We start from the raw sequence: 19,768 nt of genomic DNA on the forward strand, positions 1-19,768 counted from the left end.
AGTGGGATTAAAAATAGCATCTGTCTCACTGGGTTGTTGTGAGAATTAAATGAGATGATGAAGTATTTCTCAAATTTTTGACAGTCACCTTCAATAAGTAATATGTAGCCTTATTGTGACAATTAAATGGGTAAGTGCCAGTCCACAATATCTTCACCAAAATACTTGGAGATTTACATGTTTCTGAAGTCAGAATTTGGAGGATTTTAAGAAAGTAATATAGTGACTAGAATACATATGACATAACCCCCTAAAAGGGCTGAGAGAAGTATCCAAAATCAAGCAGTAATCTTTCCACAGTCAAACTGATGAGTAGTCACACAAACCATGAATGAAGACTATAACTAACCTGGCCTCAGTTTCAGGTCAGATTTTGCCATCAAAGGAATTCAGTCAAATTTTGCTTTAAATATTTTTTTGGGTTTTTTTTTTTGAAGAAAGCTTTTGGTTTTTCAGATAGTTTTGGATTTTGGAATTATGGAAATGAAATTATAGCTATATAGAAATATAATATTTTAAAAGTCCCTGGTATGTCATAAGTATGGTTCATATTGTTGGTTCCATTTTAAAAATGATGACCCTAACCCACCAAAGGAATTTCATGATGTACTAATAGGCTGTGACCCACACTTTGAAAAATGCTTATATATAAATGGTTAGCCTGGTCCCTGGTACATGCTAAGATCTCAACATATATTAGAAAAAATACCATCTTATATTTATATATTGTTTTAAGTTCACAGAATTCTTTTAAGCACATTAGTTGCTATTCATGTTCACAGCAACTTTATCAGAAATAAACTAGTTTAACTTTCTCTTGACCTACCTGAGAGTTTTATGTCTCAGTGGTTTTGTGAAGACCAGTAAGAAATTTAAATAATAATAATTCACCTCCCTATGGCATCTTTGGACTTCCTAGGTAGTGCTAGTGGTAAAGACCCTGTCTGCCAATGAAGGAGACTTAATGAGATGCAGGTTCGATCCCTGGGTCGGGAAGATCCCCTGGAGGAGGACATGGCAACCCACTCCAGTATTCTTGCCCGGAGAATCCCATGGATAGAGAAGCCTGGCAGGCTATAGTCCATAGTGTCGCAGAGTCAGGCATGACTGAAGCAACTTAGTATGGCATGGCATGGCATCTTTAGGGCTTCCCTGGTGGTCCAGTGGTTAAGAATCTGCCTTGCAATGCAGGGGACACAGATTCGACCCTGGGTCAGGAAGATCCTTTGGAGAAGGAAAGAGCAACCCACTCTAGTATTCTTGCCTGAAAAATCCCATGGACAAAGGTGGTGGGACAGAAGAATCCCGTGGGCTACATCCGTCCTTGTCCACAAAGAGTTGGACACGACTTAGCAACTAAACACCAACAATGGCATCCTTACCTTGATATCTGAAGCATTTTTTAAAGTTTTCTTTAAGTATTTTATGTAAAAATAATTCTTTTCCACAGATAAACATGCAGAACTAAGAAATCACACCATTTGCTTAGGGCACAAAATACACTATTTCTACATGGAATTTGTCCAACAGAATACACTGCTCAGCAACAACTTCCAAAGCATATTTATTTTTCTATTCTTAAAGTGAGCTAAAGACCTGCTCCTCTGAATGCAATTTATAATCTTTGCATTTTATTTGCTAGTGCTCTTGGAGACATTAAAATAGCTGAGGTGAATGTCAAAGGTTTATTCGTGAAGCTCATTAACTCTTCCCCCGACAAAGAGCTGGAAATTGGAAATCATACTCTCCAACAAAATGTGGACGGACAAACAGTTTCTCTCTACCGATTCCTTCCTGGTATCATAATGCAGGCCAATTCCACAGTAACGGTGAGTATAAGATATAAATACTATGAACTAGAATTGTACAGGAAAAACTTCATTTCCCCAGTCAGACTGTGGCTTAGCACTGGTGGTTTCTTTGATCTCTCTGTTAACTGTGACTTTTGGGTTGTTGTTAGTTAATTGTGTCACTTTGTCCATCTCTGAAAATAAATTCTCATAATTAAATTTCTGTAGCTTTCTTCAATTTGGCATGCAATACTTTGTGTTTTTATGCTTTAACTATCAAAATGAAATATCTAAGTTCTTAAAACTAAACAGCATGGTTTTTAAAAGAAAGGAAAGAGAAGGTTTGCTTAGGTGATGCTAAAGAGCTCCTCCGTCTTTCTCAGGCATTCCTCTAACCTACATACACTAGCTTCGCAGTTATACAACTTGACATTACAGATTATTGTTGTCGTTCAGTCGTTAAGTCATGTCTGACTCTTTGCGACCCCATGGACTGCAGCACGCCAGGCCTCCCTGCCCCTCACTTTTTCCCGGAGTTCGCCCAAGTTTGTGTCCATTGAATCAGTGATGCCATCCAACCATCTCATTCTCTGCCAGCCCCTTCTCCTTTTGCCTTCAGTCTTCCCCTAGCATCAGGGTCTTTTTCAATGAGTCTGCTCTTCGCATCAGGTGGCCAAAGTATTGGAAATTCAGCTTCAGCATCAGTCTTTCCAACAAGTATTCAGGGTTGATTTCCCTTAGAATTGACTGGTTTGGATGTCAGTATATTTTAAAGACCTCTGGGACTTCCCTGGAGGTCTAGTAGTTAAGATTTCACCTTCCAACACAGGGAGTGTGGGTTCAATCCCTCATTGGGAAGCTAAGATCCCACATACCTTGAAGCCAAAAAACCAAAACATGAAACAGAAGCAATATTATGCCAAATTCAATAAAGACTTTTTTTAATCTTACAAAAAAAAAAAAACTCACTTGTTTAAAAGATGTGTTGCAATAACTCTTACAGTTATAAAACTACATTGAACTCCACCGGCAATTGCCATTAACAAAATCTTTTCTTACAGGTCTGGACAGCAGCATCTGAAGTAAAGCATCAGTCACCATCTGATTTTCTTTGGAAGGAACAAGACAGGTTTCAGACAGGCCCAAACTGTACAACAATCCTGTGCAAACCTAATGGTGAAGTCAGTGTCCAGTCCTTAATTATGGTTTTTAGTAAGAACAGATAGCTCTGCCTGTGTCCTCCTTTCCCCTCTTAGCTCGCTCAATGAGTTTTCCATCCTTAAAAGCTTGGAAAGAACCATCACTAACTGTCATAACATGTCAGGCAAATCAGTAGCAGCCTCTCCTCAGTGCCAAAGAGGTGCTTATAGTTTGGCAAAGATAATTTTGATATCCTGTATTTCTAGAAGCGACTTCAAGTCTCAGAATCAAGCATGGATTTTATTGATGGCATTCAGCCTTCTCCTGAAGAGAAGGATGAGAAAGGAAGGAACTACACGTGGGCTTTTTTCTATTAGTTTCTTCATTTCTCAATTGCTTGTTGAGATTCTTCTCTATTCCCAGGGCTGTGATAAGCGTGATAAATGTTGGGAATATAACACAGGTCAACATTCCTACTCTCAGAGGACTATAGACTCTAACTTGTAGCGACCATATACTTTATTCGGGCTTCCTAGGTGGCGCTAGTGGTAAACAATCTGTCTGACAATGCAGGAGATGCAAGAGATGCTAATTCGATCCCTGGGTGGAGAAGATCTGCTGGAGGAGGAAATGGCAACCCACTCCCAGTATTCTTGCTTGGAAAATCCCATGGACACAGGAGCCTGGTGGGCTACAGTCCACTGGGTAGCAAGGAGTTGGACATGACTGAGTGACTAAGCACACACACACATTATACTTTATTCACTGTAAAATTAAGCCAACTAGAATTAACTCTATGATTCAGGAGGGAGAGGATATATGTATACCTATGGCTGATTCATAGGTATATGAATAAGTTTGAGGTTTGACAGAAAGCAAAATTCTATAAAGCAATTATCCTTCAATTAAAAAATAAATTAAAAAAATAAATAACTCATTACCAATATTCCGCAATTTTATAATTTCACTCTGCCTTTGTTGGTATAATATTAGCCTAAATATATACCCCAAAACATGCCAGTCAATTGTAAAGGTATCGTTTTTTACAACAAAAAATTTACTCCTTTCTCAGAGCCATTCTTTAGATTTTTTAATCTCTGCCTTTTCTTACCCCAAGCCTAAGTTACTATGGCCTATAATTACTAATTCACACAATATATTGATTATTTCTGAGTTTCTTTCTTGCTGCATTATACCTGACTATCCCTTCAGAGTAGATTTGCTAATTAATTAAGAGCCATTTAATGTCTTTCTGTGAGTACACACAGTTAGCATTAGATGGAGTGAACACTCTTTAGACGTAATTTGCAGGCTTTACTCACTTATTGTCTCATATTTCTATGGGCACAAACTGAATTCTCTAATACTTCCAGTAGTTGTCACTGACAGGGAAAATAAGGTTATGTAATCTAAGTTACTTACTCAGCCTCATAAGAAATCATTAGCAGAACTCAGGTTAGGATTAAGGCATTCTTGTTTCAGACCTTTCACCACATTTATCCACCCATTTAGCCATCATGCAGATACTTTGGGCTTCCCTGGTACCTCAAGACGGTAAAGAACCTGCCTGCAATGCGGGAGACCTGGGTTTGATCCCTGGGTCGGGAAGATCCCCTGGAGGAGGACATGGCAACCCACTCCAGTATTCTTGCCTGGAGAATTCCACAGAGAGAGAAGACTGGTGTGCTACAGTCCATGGGGTCACAAAGAGTCAGACACTTTGTGTGTACAGTGTCCCAGGCACTGGGTGTTGAACCAGACAGACAAGGTCCCTGAGCTCCTGGAAGGCACATTTTAGTGAACTGAAAATTCACTTGCCACTGAATTAGATGTGGCATTTTGAGTTTTCCTTTTACCGATTGGTTTGATCTGCTTGGCACATCTAGGTTCAGACCATTTCTTCAGGGTGATGTAAACACAAGTAATTTTGTCTGCTAGTATAAGAGTGAAACTGGTTGATTCATCCAGGAAATGTTTACATATATTTATTATCTGCCAAGCTTTGTGCTAGAAGCTAGGGGAAAAAACGTAATTGTTGCATGATTCTTGTCCTCAGAAAACTCATGAGTCTGGTAGTAAAAATTGATATGTAACAATAAATAATTGCATTACTGTGAAACAATGCTTTAGTAGAAGTTGGTGCACAGAGTGTGGCAACTCAGATTAGAGATTCAACCCTGTAAAGGAGAGCATTAAGAAAAATATTAGAGAGCATAAAGCACTTGTTTTGAGTCTACAGATGAGAGTTCACTCAGTTGACTTCAATCATAGTGTATTGCCCCTTTCCTCCTCCCTAACTCACACCTCCCTGTGGCTTCTCTTACTTTCCAGTACTTAATTGCTCCCTCAAGCCACAGGGCCTTTGCACATGCTTTTGCCGCTCCATAAACTCTTTCTCTCTTCCTCTACTTATCTATTAATTCCTACTCACCCTTCAGGCTTCAGCTCAAGCCTTTTTTTTTTTAAAGTCACATCCTATTGAAATTTCCAACCCATGGTAAAGCAATCAGCATTGTTTAATTCAAATAGAAAATATTTCTATTAAATACACTGAGGTGTGACATTGTCAATCTAAAAATCCTAATATAAGCACAAAATTCTCCCCCCTTTTTTTAAACAACAATTAATTCCTATTCTCACCTCAATGATACTGGATATCACTATCTGCAGTTGCCAGACAAATTTTCCTTGAAATGATAGGTTGCTACAGTCCCATAGACATGCTGAAAAACAGACAGATCCAGGCTTTCTTTGCAATCCTGGAATTGCTTTCTGTTGCTATAACTTGTGTGTTGAAAATAATTCATATCTTGTGGGAACAGTTACAGAACCTGAAATCTGACTAAAACAATAGTAGACAATGACATAGATTAGAATAGGTCCTGTGTCTGGACTTGAAAAATACTTTTTTTTAAAAAAAAGTGTGGCAAAGAAAAGTTACATCGTTGTTCAGTCACTAAGTCATGTCCAACTCTAAAAATAGAAACCTAAAATAAAATATGACAGACTACTTTTTGGTTCATCACTAACTTGGCAATGGTTAATATTCAATCAGCTACAAACCATATGGTGTAATATAAAGGTAGATTTAGTCCTGTTCTGTCATGAGTTTATGTAAGATTATATAGTACAATCACTATGATTCTATGAGGCTATTGATTTTTAAACAAGGCTAGATTTTTTTCACCAACCACATTGTTGTCCTATATGATTTGTAGCCTCTACACAACTGTCAAAAATTTAATAGGCATCTCATATGACTGAATGCCTTGAATTTTCCCAATACATTGTTCTCAGAAAATATGGAGTAGCGAATTCCTGTGCTGTAGCAACTCATGAAGGGCTGTTTATATGTGCATTATCTCCTTTGAGTCTTAGATTATTTAAGCATTTTACAAAGGAATAAAATGGGACTTGGAAAGTTAAATGGCTTTCTCAAGGTCACATGACTGGCAAAATGGCAAAAGTAAAATAAAACCAGACATTCTAACTCCAAAAATTTTTCTGTTAGGTACTAAAAATAGCCTACAGGGTTCATATGGTCAACATTCCAGAAGTGAGATTAAAACTGTATCATTTTATTTGATCACATTATCATTGCCATTATCAGTAGATTTTTTTTTAAGTCCCTTATAATACAGGAAGAAATAAAATATTGCTCTTGGCTCGGAAAGGCTTACAATCTAATTGAGAGAGATTTCACTTGAAAGATGATTAACATATTTCCCACAAAAATATCTATTTGAGCAGCAAAAGAGGAGAATCTCTAACTAATGACCAGAACCAAAAGTGGGGTTTCCTGCTGTGATCTATGAAATTAAATTTTTTTAAACAATCTTTCATCTTTCTCTTTCTTTGCCTAGCTGAACTTGCTTTGTGTTGTCTTTATGTGTGTTTCACTAATCAAGGCAAACAGAGGGTTTTTCAATGGATACAACATTAATCCAAGCCTCTGTAATTTTATAAACTAAAAACAGATCACAAGAACAAGTAGATTGTTTGGGTACACTGCAGTGCTTAACTTTCTCTGTTGAACAAAGACAATAATTATCAGTCCATACACATGATTATTCTGAATGATTTTTGTGCATATATGTTCTATTCAGTTCAGTTCAGTCGCTCAGTCGTGTCCGACTCTTTACGACCCCATGAATTGCAGCACGCCAGGCCTCTCTGTCCATCACCAACTCCCGGAGTCTACCTAAACCCATGTTCATCGAGTCGGTGATGCCATCCAACCATCTCATCCTCTGTCGTCCCCTTCTCCTCCCGCCCCCAATCCTACCCAGCATTAGGGTCTTTTCCAATGAGTCAACCCTTCACATGAGGTGGCCAAAGTATTGGAGTTTCAGCTTCAACATCAGACCTTCCAATGAACACCCAGGATTGATCTCTTTTAGGATGGACTGGTTGGATCTTCTTGCAGTCCAAGGGACTCTCAAGAGTCTTCTCCAACACCACAGTTCAAAAGCATCAATTCTGCGGCGCTCATCTTTCTTCACCGTCCAAATCTCACATCCATACATGACCACTGGAAAAACCATAGCCTTGACTAGACGGACTTTTGTTGGCAAAGTAATGTCTCTGCTTTTAAATATGCTATCTAGGTTGGCCATATCCTTCCTTCCAAGGAGTAAGCGTCTTTTAATTTCATGGCTGCAGTCACCATCAGCAGTGATTCTGGAGCCCCCCAAAATAATGTCTGACACTGTTTCCACTGTTTCCCCATCTATTTCCCATGGAGTGATGGGACCAGATGCCATGATCTTAGTTTTCTGAACGTTGAGCTTTAAGCCAACTTTTTCACTCTCCTCCTTCACCTTCATCAAGAGGCTCTTTAGTTCTTCTTCACTTTCTGCCATAAGGGTGGTGTCATCCGCGTATCTGAGGTTATTGATATTTCTCCCGGCAATCTTGATTCCAGCTTGTGTTTCTTCCAGCCCAGCGTTTCTCATGATGTACTCTGCATAGAAGTTAAATAAGCAGGGTGACAATATACAGCCTTGACGTACTCCTTTTCCTATTTGGAACCAGTCTGTTGTTCCATGTCCAGTTCTAACTGTTGCTTCCTGACCTGCATACAGGTTTCTCAAGAGACAGGTCAGATGGTCTGGTATTCCCATCTGTTTCAGAATTTTCCACAGTTTATTGTGATCCACACAGTCAAAGGCTTTGGCATAGTCAATAAAGCAGAAATAGATGTTTTTCTGGAACTCTCTTCCTTTTTCGATGATCCAGCGGATATTGGCAATTTGTACATGTATATATGTTGTATACATGCCACATATTCAGGAAACCAAAACAAACTGCCCACCTAGGATTCTAGCTTGGAGAACGTGATTTCCTCTTCATGTCTTTAGCTTTAACACCCATTTCCCCATCTCAAATAATATATGTATATATTTATATATATATGTGTGTGTGTGTGTATGTGCTAGTCACTCAGTTGTGTCTGACTCTTTGTGACCCTATAGACTGTAGCCCGCCAGGCTCCTCTGTTCATGGAATTCTCCAGGCAAGAATACTAGAGTGAGTAGCCATTCCATTCTCCAGGGGAGTTTCTCCAGGGATCAAATCCAGGTTTGAAGATGAAACCATGAATTGTAGGAAGATTCTTTACCATCTAAGGTGGATTCTTTACCATCTGAGCCACTAGGGAAGCCCATATTTATATTATCTAATATATGTTTTATATTTATACTATACTATAGGGCTTCCCTAGTAGCTCCCTTGGTAAAGAATCTGCCTGCAATGCAGGAGACCGGGGTTCCATTCCTGGGTTGGGAAGATCCCCTGGAGGAGGAAATGGCAACCCACTCCAGTATTCTTGCCTGAAGAATTCCATGGGCAGAGGAGCTTGACGGGCTACAGTCCATGGGACCGCAGAGTCGGACACAACTGTGCAACTCACTTTCACTTTCATTGATACTATATTTAACATATAATATATTTAATATTGTTGCTGTTTAGTCACTGAGTCGTATCTGATGCTTTTACAACCCCATGGACTCTAGTCTTCCTGGCTCCTCCGTCCATGGGATTCTCTAGGCAAGAATACTAGAGTGGGTTGCCACTTTCTTCTCCAGGGGATCTTGCCAACCCAGGGACTGAACCTGTATCTCCTGCCTTGCAGATGGATTCTCTGCCACTGAGCCACCAGGGAAGCCCCATATTTAATATATATATTTATATTATATTTAATTTATATATAAATTATTATATAAATATATATATACAAACTATATTAACTATTAAAATTTAACTTATTAATACAACTTTTGCACAGTTCCTTTTAATTATGAAATTCAGTAGCTTAACTGAATCTCATAACGCCGTCATATAGCCACCACCTTCCCCATTTTACATATGAGGACACATTCCAAGGGAGTAAGTGACTAACCTGCCTGAGGAGATGCAGCTTGAAATTTTCAGAGTTGGAAACTAAGGCAGGATGTCTCACTATAGCCTCATTGTGTGTTTCACTAATCATTTCACAGTACATAAATGACATTACAATTTGACTGAAATTTTATTGTAGTAACCCTGAAGTGAAGTGAAGTGAAAGTCGCTCAGTCGTGTCCGACTCTTTGCGATCCCATGTACTATACAGTCCATGGAATTTTCCAGGCCAGAATACTGGAGTGGGTACCCTTTCCCTTCTCCAGGGGATCTTCCCAACCCAGGGATCGAACCCAGGTCTCCCACATTTCAGGTGGATTCTTTACCAGCTGAGCCACAAGGGAAGCCCAAGAATACTGGAGTGGGTAGCCTATCCCTTCTCCAGGGGATCTTCCTGACCCACGAATCAAACCAGGGTCTCCGGCATTCCAGGCAGATTCTTTACCAACCGAGCTATCTGGGAAGCCCGCAATAAGCCTATGTCATTTTAAAAACCTAACTCTAATAGTATTTAATATTAATGAATCATTTTTGTTAGGCTGTTGCCTGGTACACTCCCATTCACTGGAAGCAAGCGTGGGAGAAATTAGAGACTGACATCGAATTTGACAGATGCTCAATAATAAGTGCAACACCTCAAAGACACATGTTTCATTGGCCAGCAGTTGCAACTACAACTAAAGAAAAACGAGATCAGTGTAAGAGAGATTCCTCAAAATGCCAGGTGGAACAAGTTCAAGCTTCTCTTAAGAGGTAAAAGTTGCTTTTTATTTATTGCATGTTTGGCTGTGCTAGGTCTTTGTTGCTGTGCAGGTTTTTCTCTAGTCGTGGAGAGCGGGGGCTACTCTCTAGTTGTGGAGCTCAGGCTTCTCATTGTGGTGGCTGCTCTTGTTGCAGAGCTCGGGCTCCAGGGCATGTGGGCTTCAGTAGTTGTAGCACATGGGTTCAGTATTTGCTGCTCTCAGGCTCGAGAGCACAGGCTCAATATTTGTGGCACATGGGCTTAGTTGCTCCTTGGCATGTGGGATCTTGCCAGATCAGGGATCGCATCCATGTCTCCTGGATTGGGAGGCAGATTCATTACCACTGAGCCACCAGGGAAGTCTGCTTGATTTTTTTTTTAAATCGAGTCCTTCCCACAATTAATAAGGGTTGAACAGGTGGGAATGACTAGGTGACAATGTGATGAATAGATAAATCGATAAAGACAAAAAAAAAAAAAAAAACTCCTATTTTGAATAGGACCATAAAAACCATAATAGCTTTTATGTTTTGAAACACGAAACCACAGAGCAAGCAGAGACACACTCATGAGAAAATAAAGGCTGGCAATTTCCACTAGTTGATATTAAGACCCCCTCTGGCTGTTTCATTTCATAACAGCCCTGCTGTTAGTGGTAAAGCCAAGGAGCAGTGCAGAGAATAAGTCATCACCACGCCTTTCATAGTGCTTAGGTGGAGGAAGATTTGCATCATCTAGAAATTTCATCTTGGATCAAGAGCTGGCTGTGGCTAAAAGTACAGAATTTATGTTATTTATACGTAGTCAAATACTTCTGATGTTATAACAGTGCTGCCCACAAGACTGGAAAAGCCATGCTCTCTGATCTTGGAACATGCTTTAGAGTGGCTTTAGAGTTCAATTGGGCTCAATTTTTCTTTTACAGAGAAAAAGAAATCCCACCAACCCTTTTTCCCACTCGCAGCCCATGGTGCCACAGTCCTAATGTCCCACCACACCCCTACTGTGCACTGACCGATGCACCCAACACCTCTGTGGCTGAACACAGCTTAAACAGACAGCCCAGGTCAACCCGGACTGATCCAGTCCAGGTAGGTCAAAGGGATACTATTGCAGTGGAGAGTAAGTGATGTATGTGTGCGTGTAGAACTAGTAAAAATGTGGTTAAGTAGTAAAAGTCTCTTAAGTGTTAAAAACTATTCATAGCCTCAAGAATAGATGGCCTCTAAAGTCAGTACCATGAGCTTGTTGACTTATGTCCGTTTGGGTTTTCCATGCGATGGAGTGGAAAAACCCAAACAAACTTTTAGCCAACCTAATACTTCGGCTCTAGCCCAGTGTCTGAGTTGTGGTTGTTGTTGTTCAGTTGCTAAGTCGCGTCCGACTCTTCGAGACCTCATGGACTGTAGCATGCCAGGCTTCCCTCTCCTTCACCCTCTCCTGCAATTTGCTCAGATTCATGTCCAATGAGTGGGTAATGCTATCTAACCATCTAATCCTCTGCTGCCCCCTTCTCCTTTGGCCTTCAATCTTTCCCAGCATCAGGGACTTTTCCATTGAGTTGGCTCTTTGCATCAGGTGTCTGAATGCATCATCAAAAGAACATCATGAATGACAAGAGGACATAGGATTCTTTAAGTGTGGTCAAAAGTATATTTTGTTTCTCATTAGACAGGATAAATGGGTCCTACAGGTTTAGCTATGCAAAAAAAAAAAATCCATTTTTTATGAACACATTCTAATATTAATCCCAAATTCTTACTCTTTTTTCAACCAGAAGTTTCTTATATAAATCCTTTAAGTAAAGCTTTTAGAGTTGGTGTTATTAGCCCAGGTTCTGTTCATGGACTTCAGGAAGTCCACGAATCTGTTAAACTTGGAGAAAAAAAAAAAAGTAAGCCTCTGTGATGTTTTCTGGCAAGAAAGTTCACAACGTTCACCAGAGGCTCCCAAATAATTAAGAACTGATTAGATATGGTGCCAGATCCTAAGCTTTAATATAGCAGCTAAATCCTGGAGAAGTTATAATGATTTATAAACATATTTAGCAGAAAGATGTGTTTTTAAGTGAAATCTTGGGCAGAATCCCAATATATGAAATGGATGAAAACAGACCCATCCAAGTTGAAAAAGAGTGATTCCCACTACCCACTACAGCTATCTTCTTCTTTTATTTATTCATTTATATTAATATTTGGCTGTGCTGGGTCTTAGCTGCCATGCACGGGCTTCCTCTAGTTTCAGTGAATGGGGGAAACTCTCTAATTGTGCTCGGGCTTCTCACTGCAATGGCTTCTCTTGCTGCAGAGCTCAGGCTCTAGGGTGCTCAGGCTCAGTAGTTGTGGTGCATGGGCTTAGTCGCCCTGTGGTATGTCGGATCTTCCTGGACCAAGGATCGAACCCATGTCCCCTGCATTGGCAGGTGGATTCTTATCCTCTGGACCACAGGAAGTTCCACCCATTTTCTTCTCTCCTCCTCCCCTGTGACCTCTGAGGCACTTATTTGGAATCACAAGATTCTGTACACTCAGTATGAAAACCACCATGCTAGCGTGCTAACACATACTAGAAATAGCACCCCCAAAATAATGCCTTTTAGAAGTGGAATGATGGAAATGCTGTAAATTCCTGAATATGTTCCATTTCATAAAATTAAGTATCCTATGTCTTTGTTCCTGAGTTGATCCATCTATAAAGTATGAGACTTGTATCTGAGATTTAAAACACTCTTTCAGCAATAAGTTTTATATATATATATACATTTAATATACATATATATTTTATAGACACACATATTTAGGACTTTATGACTTAGACTTGAGATTTTAAGAAGTACCTTCATGTTTTTCTCCAATTAATGATAACCTTCACTTATTCTGAACAATTTGTTTACCAAAGAAATTTGACTTCAAATTTCTTGATACACCTTTCTATAGTGATGGCAACTTACATTGATTATTCAGTAAATTTCTTGTTCAACATAAATTGCACTATATTTGTATATTATAAAGTGATAGTTTTTAAAATTTATTTATATATTTATATTTTTTTTACTGTGCTGGGTCTTTGTTGCTGCACTGGAGTGTTTTCTAGTTGTGGCCAGTGGAGGCTACTTTTTGTTGCAGTGTGAGGTCTTATCATTGTGTGGCTTCTCTCACTGCAGTGGCTTATCTTGTTGCAGAGTATGGACTTTAGGGTGCATAGGCTCAATAGTTGCAGCTCTCAGGCCCTAGAGCACAAGTTCAGTAGTTGTGGCGTACAGGCTTAGTTGCTCTGCAACATGTGGGATCTTTCCAGATCAGGGTTCAAACCTGTGTCCCCTGCACTAGCAGGTGGATTCTTAACCACTGGACCACCAGGGAAGTCCCATGTAATGATAATTTTAAAAAACAATTGCTTTAATGCTTTCAGGGCCTCTGTTCATTACATACCTTTTAAATTTTCTATTCATTAAATTTTTGCTATTAACAGATATACATCAGAATTTTAAGAGGTTTTCTTTGACTTCAGTTGAGAAAATTGCAAATATATTAATTCATAAAATATATTGTATAATTGAAATATTTTAATTTACATAAATAGCACTAAATACAGCACATGACATATAGTAATTGCTTAATGCATGTTGATGAAGGACAGAGTAGGTGACACTGAAGGTTTTTAAAGACGCATCTTTTAGAGTTTTATCTGAATTTTAAAAGAGAATTTTAGAAGCAGTGTTGAAAATGAAGTGGAGTGGAAAATATTCCAAAGTCTAGGAGGAAAGAAGGAAGGAAGGAAAGAATAGAGGAGGAAAAATAAGGAAAAGAAGAAGAAAGCAGGTTTGACAAAGAGACTGGGGAATAAGAGTTGTAATTTGAGTCCCAAAAGGACAGGAGAGTAAGATTGGGGCAAGAGTTATATTTAAGGAAATAATGACAAAAGTCTCAAAAACTGATGAAAGACATCAAGCCACAGAATCATGAAAAATAAATTCTAAGCAGCACAAATTCAAAGGTAGCTCTATATCATAATAAAACTTTAGAAAACCAAATACTGGAAATCTGAAGACTAGGGAATGATATCTTCAGTGTGCTAATGTGCTAAAAGAACTACTGTCTTAGAATAGAAAGATACATGTGAATGTATGGCTGAGTCACTCTGCTGTGGCCCTGAAACTATCACAACATTATTAATCACTATACTCCAATATAAAATAAAAATTAAAAAAAAAATTTTTAAAGAACAATTATCCTAGAGTTCTACACCAATTAAAAATCAACTTCAAAATATGAGATGAAACAAAGACATTCTCAGGCCAACAAAAACAGAGAATTCATCCACCACAGACCACATTAAGAAAATACTTCAGCTAGAAAGAGAATGATCCTAGAAAAGGATGCCCAGAGATGTTGGAAGAAGTGAAAAAAATACAGAGTCAAAACATGGGTCCCACATAAATGAATGTTCACTGCACAGAATTATACTAATATTGTCTTGTGGGGGTTAAAATAGAGAGAGAATTTAAATACATAACAGCTGTTTTAGTTTCCCAAGGCTACTGTAACAAAGTACTACAAACTCGGTGGCTTAAAACAAATTTATTCTCTCACCGTTCTGGAGACTAGAAGTCTGACATCAGGTTGTCAGCAGGGTCACACTTTCTCTCTCTGAAGGCCTTAGGGGATTATCCTTCCTTGCCTCTTCCTACCTTCTGTTGGTTGCCAGCATTCCTTGGTGGTCCTTGTCTTGCGGATTGCATCACTCTAACCTCTGCCTCCATCTTTCCACAATCTGTGCATCTGTATTCATATTTTCTTCTTCTTATAAGGACACCAGTCATTGGATTAGGGCCCACTCTAATCTACTAGAAATTCATCTTAACTTGATTACATCTGCAAAGACTCAATTTCCAAATTAAGTTACATTCACGACTTCAAGCAAGAGGTTAGGACATATACATATACATTTGGAGGGATACTACTTAACCCAAATAACAACATCAATAGCACAAAAATTAGGAGGGGAGAAAATAGAGTTAAAGTACTCCAAATGTCATGATTTGTTCAATAAGTTGTAAAAATATCCATTTATATTAGACTTTAGTAAACCAATTATGCATGTTGGAATTTAGGACAAACACTAAAAGAATAGTATATGAAATGTTGTGTTTCTGGCATGACGTATGCCATACTTTCATTATCATTCAGTTCAAAATATATCCTAATTTTCAATGTGATTATCTTTGATATGTGGGTTATTTGGGGATGCTGCTGCTGCTGCTGCTAAGTTGCTTCAGTCATGTCCGACTCTGTGTGACCCCATAGATGGCAGCCCACCAGGCTCCCCCGTCCCTGGGATTCTCCAGGCAAGAACACTGGAGTGGGTTGCCATTTCCTTCTCCAATGCATGAAAGTGAAAAGTGAAAGTGAAGTCGCTCAGCCATGTCCGACTTTTAGCGACCCCATGGACTGCAGCCTACCAGGCTCCTCCGTCCATGGGATTTTCCAGGCGAGTGTACTGGAGTGGGTTGCCATTGCCTTCTCCGTATTTGGGGATAATTTATCACAAACAAAGTTTATTTCAAGAATGCAAAGTTGATTCAAACTTTGAAAATTAATTAACAAAATAAAAAAGAAAATTATAATCATCTCAATAGATGAAATTCAAATATAATTTCATGTCTACAAAATTCTTAATGTAAGCTATCATACTAAATGGTAAAGTAATTGAAGTTTTCCCCTTGAGATCCAGCTCAAGCCAAGAATTCTCTTTATGACAATTCCCACTCAGCATTGTACTAGAAGTCTGAGTGCAATAGGGCAAGAAAAATTAATTAACAAATATCCCATAATTCATCAGTTTTAGTCCCAGGAATCATATATGCCTAACAAATAGACACATATGTGGACCAAATGACAAAGACGATAACGATCACAGCAACTCTTTTTGTAATAGCCAAAAACTAGGAGCAATACTCGGAGATCAAACCAGTCAATCCTAAAGGAAATCAGTCATGAATATTCATTGGAATGACTGATGCTGAAGCTGAAACTCCCCATACTTTGGCCACCTGATGCGAAGAACTGGCTCATTAGAAAAGACCCTGATGCTGGGAAAGATTGAAGGCAGGAGGAGAAGGGGACGACAGAGGATAAGATGGTTGGATGGTATCACTGACTCAATGGACATGAGTTTGAGCAAGCTCCAGGAGTTGGTGATGGCCAGGGAAGCTTGGCATGCTGCAGTCCATTGGGTCACAAAGAATTGGACATGATTGAGTGACTGAACTGAACTGAGAAGCAATACAGTTGTTCATTAACAATATCATGGATTGATTATGATATATTAATACAATCCCATCAGCAATGAAAATGAACTACCGTTATATGCAATAACACCAATGAATCATATAAGCATGATATTGAACAAAAGATGCCAGTCTGAAAGGAATACACATAATATGATTTCATTTATATAAAATTCAAAAACATGAAAATTAAACCATGGTGTTAAAGGTCAGAATAGCATTATCTCTGGAAGAAAGAAGGAAATAGTACTTGGCACTTAAACAAAACTGCTTCTAGAATACTAACAATGTTCCATTTCTTGATCTGAGTGGCATTTACATGAATCATTGTTTTTATCATGCTGTGAAGTTGACTTGTGAACTTTTCTGCATGTAAGTTATCCTTAAATAAGTTTATTTTTAGAAGCTTGATAACCAAAAAAGGAACATTAGAAAGGAAAGGAAGCATAGTTACAGTAATGAACACTCACAGCTTATATCTTGTCAAGGAAGGAGAAAGAAAACCTAAAATTATAGACCATTTATTTATTTATTCACTTTGAATATTAATAATATGAGGCATATTTAGTGTAAGAGAAAAATAGTCTTACCTGAAACATATATAAGCATATCAGTATATTGCAATATATTAGTCTTATGATAGTTCATCAGAGCTCAGTTATTTCCAGAAACACTCATGGCAGAGATGGCTAATTACTGCCCCTAAACCATTGTTCCTTTAGACACAAGACCCACAGGTCCAGGGAAACCTGAACTCATGGCCACCAAGAATAAAGCCTGTTTTTCTCAGTCTCTGTATCTAGGCAGGACAATGCGTCTACATTCTGTATGATGGAACGTGAACAGAAGTTGTGTACACAGCATCTGGATCATGGCCTTGGACAGTGCACTCCTCTGTGTCACCTCTGTACCATGATTACAGAGTGGAGCTGCCATATCTCAACCTAGGGATGAAGCCATGTGTTGAGGATGGAAACACCATCCTAAATGCCTGTTGGCACATCTCCAGACTAAGTGAGAGAGAAACCATCTTGTGTAGGCCATTATTATGTCTGAACCTGATGGCCCACATGGGGTCACTGCCATTTAGTTTTACTTAATAGACTATTGGCCAGAAAGAAAGCAAAGCAAAATTCTCAGCTAGACAACACATTTTAAGACAATTAGGTAAATTTGAATATAGAATGAATATTAGATGTGACAAATCTTTGTTCTTCCCTTAGGTGTGTTTATTGTGTTGCAATCATATTGATTGTTCTTAGATCAAATACAGAATCTTTGCTTGATTCCTAATGGTTTGGTGTGACATAAGCATGGATAGATAATGCAAATGTGCCAACCTATTAATTATTGAATCTGGGTGACAGGTATACAGATGTGCTTGTGTTATTCCTTCAAAATTCCTGCATGTTTGGAATTATCCACAATAAGAATTTGAAAAAACAAAACAAGTAAAACATTTTTGATAGGATGTAGTGTGCACTTGGAGCTATCGGAGCACTGACTACAGCATAAAAGAGTCACTCTTGGAAAGATTAAAAGCCCTTCAACAAAGCACATGTGTTTGCATTGTGCTGCTGCCATTGTTCCCAGACTAAGTGTGTGCTTTCATCTTGCTGAGGAGAGCCAACAGACTATGGACAACTTTACCAACTTTCTTCTGTCAAATGGCAGAAACTAGTTGGAAGAGAATATCCTACAGACACTGCTACAAGCTAACAGTGCGGGTGTGTGCAGTTTGAGGCACTTTATTTGCACACTAATACACTTACCTACCATCTGTGATCCATATCGTACATTGCAGTGCATTCATTTTAATTAGGGACTCAACAGCTGCTACCATCTTCCATACCAATGTTGTTATAGTGTTGTTTTGTTGCCAAGTCGTGTCCTACTCTGGCAACCCCATGGACTGTAGCCCACCAGGCTCCTCTGTCCATGGGGTTTCCCAGGCAAGAATACTGGAGTGGGTTGCCATTTCCTTCTCAGGTGATCTTCCCAACCCAGGGATTGAACTTTCGTCTCCTCCATTGCAGGTGGATTCTTTGCCATTGAGCCACCAAGGAAGCCCATTATTATAGTAAGAATGACAGTAGTGTTCCTGATTTCTGAGGCTTGCAGAGCCATACTTTAACAATCAATCTATTAAAAAACAGATAAAACCAGAACATAGATTATGCAGGAATGAAACAGTTAAAATTTCATCAGTGTAAGCTCTATATTTAGATCACATTCTTGGAATTTTAGTTTAGTTTAGACTATGGGCTATTTATGACTCACTACAGTTCAATAAATTCAGCTTTATCTGTCCTGAGATCAAAGTGTTTTTCTCCCATAAGAATATACTTGTAATATCACTATAACTTCTGTAGGAGTTTCTTTTAAAAAATAGAAAAGAGAGAACCATTTATGCATCTCTTCTTACAGCTGAAATAAAGGTTTCTTTAATGACCATATAAAGAATTCCAAGATATTAGCCCAATGATAGAATGATTGGGTAACTTCATGACTAGATCTTTTATTTCAAAACATTTCAACATTATAAAACAGAAGTATTTTAAAGTTATGAAAGATTATAATCTAATTTATGAAAATACATCATTAATGATCCCTTGCTTCACAAAAGTAAAAATACTATTTTAGGAAGTCAAAATATTCAATTAAAGTTACTAGGTGCTAAATATTTCAGGCTCAAATAACCCAAGAAATTACCACCATCACACTCTGAAATGGAAGCACTACCAGTGATAATCCCATCATTAAAATTCAAGAAATTATAGATGGGAATTTTCTGTAAGTGTTTGCAGCTCTAAAATACAATACTCTGCTGAAGAACAAGCTTTTGGGGTGCAATTCAAAACCTTCATCTTCAGGCTCGTCATTCTGGAAGGACACACATGAAATATTTACAAGAGTGTTTCATGCCAACAAATTGCTCCAGAAGATGAGAAGCGACGGCTAAATTGTTCTGTCTAAACCATTGCCTGTCTAAGGAAAATATCTTAGAAACCTGTTTACATTCCAGGTCCATAACTCACTGTTCAGAAAGTTAACACTGTGATGTGCCAAACAGCATCCTGATTCATTAGATTTAGAAACCTATTAGTGGCTAAGAGAATCACTGTGTTAACCAGCAACGCCCTGTGTTTTTGTTACTCTTTCTTGCACATCACATTTTCACACTTTGTACTCAAATACTAGCAATTCACTTGACAGTTCTTCTGAACTCACAGAGAGAAAGAAAAGAGATAGGCATGACTAAGGAGCTTCCCCACAGTGGTCTTTTCCAGAGGAGTGCATTGTTATCTGCACCTAAAATATTCTTTTTCTTTCCTCTCTTGTTTTACAAGAATAAAATAACATTTCATCTCTGGACTAGAAGTAATTTGTACTTGGGATCATCCATCC

At 38.6% G+C, this 19,768-nt stretch overlaps 1 protein-coding gene across 7 annotated transcripts in view; it reads left to right on the forward strand.

The window, feature by feature from the left end:
- LMNTD1 (lamin tail domain containing 1) overlaps positions 1–19,768 on the forward strand; it is a 57,993-nt gene that overhangs the window by 31,263 nt on the left and 6,962 nt on the right. For all 7 annotated transcript variants that reach the window (XR_014051654.1, XR_014051653.1, XR_014051655.1 and 4 more), the window contains exons 5-8: positions 1,643–1,829; positions 2,852–2,971; positions 9,868–10,082; positions 10,997–11,162. Coding sequence is in view for 4 of the 7 variants with exons in the window: in XM_081483720.1 (XP_081339846.1) it covers positions 1,643–1,829; positions 2,852–2,971; positions 9,868–10,082; positions 10,997–11,162 (688 nt within the window). In the remaining 3 variants the exon portion in view is untranslated. The remainder of the gene's footprint in view (positions 1–1,642; positions 1,830–2,851; positions 2,972–9,867; positions 10,083–10,996; positions 11,163–19,768) is intronic.

This window comes from Giraffa tippelskirchi, chromosome 4, assembly GCF_054371585.1.
Source record: "Giraffa tippelskirchi isolate mGirTip1 chromosome 4, T2T-mGirTip1v1.2.pri, whole genome shotgun sequence".
NCBI lineage: Eukaryota > Metazoa > Chordata > Mammalia > Artiodactyla > Giraffidae > Giraffa > Giraffa tippelskirchi.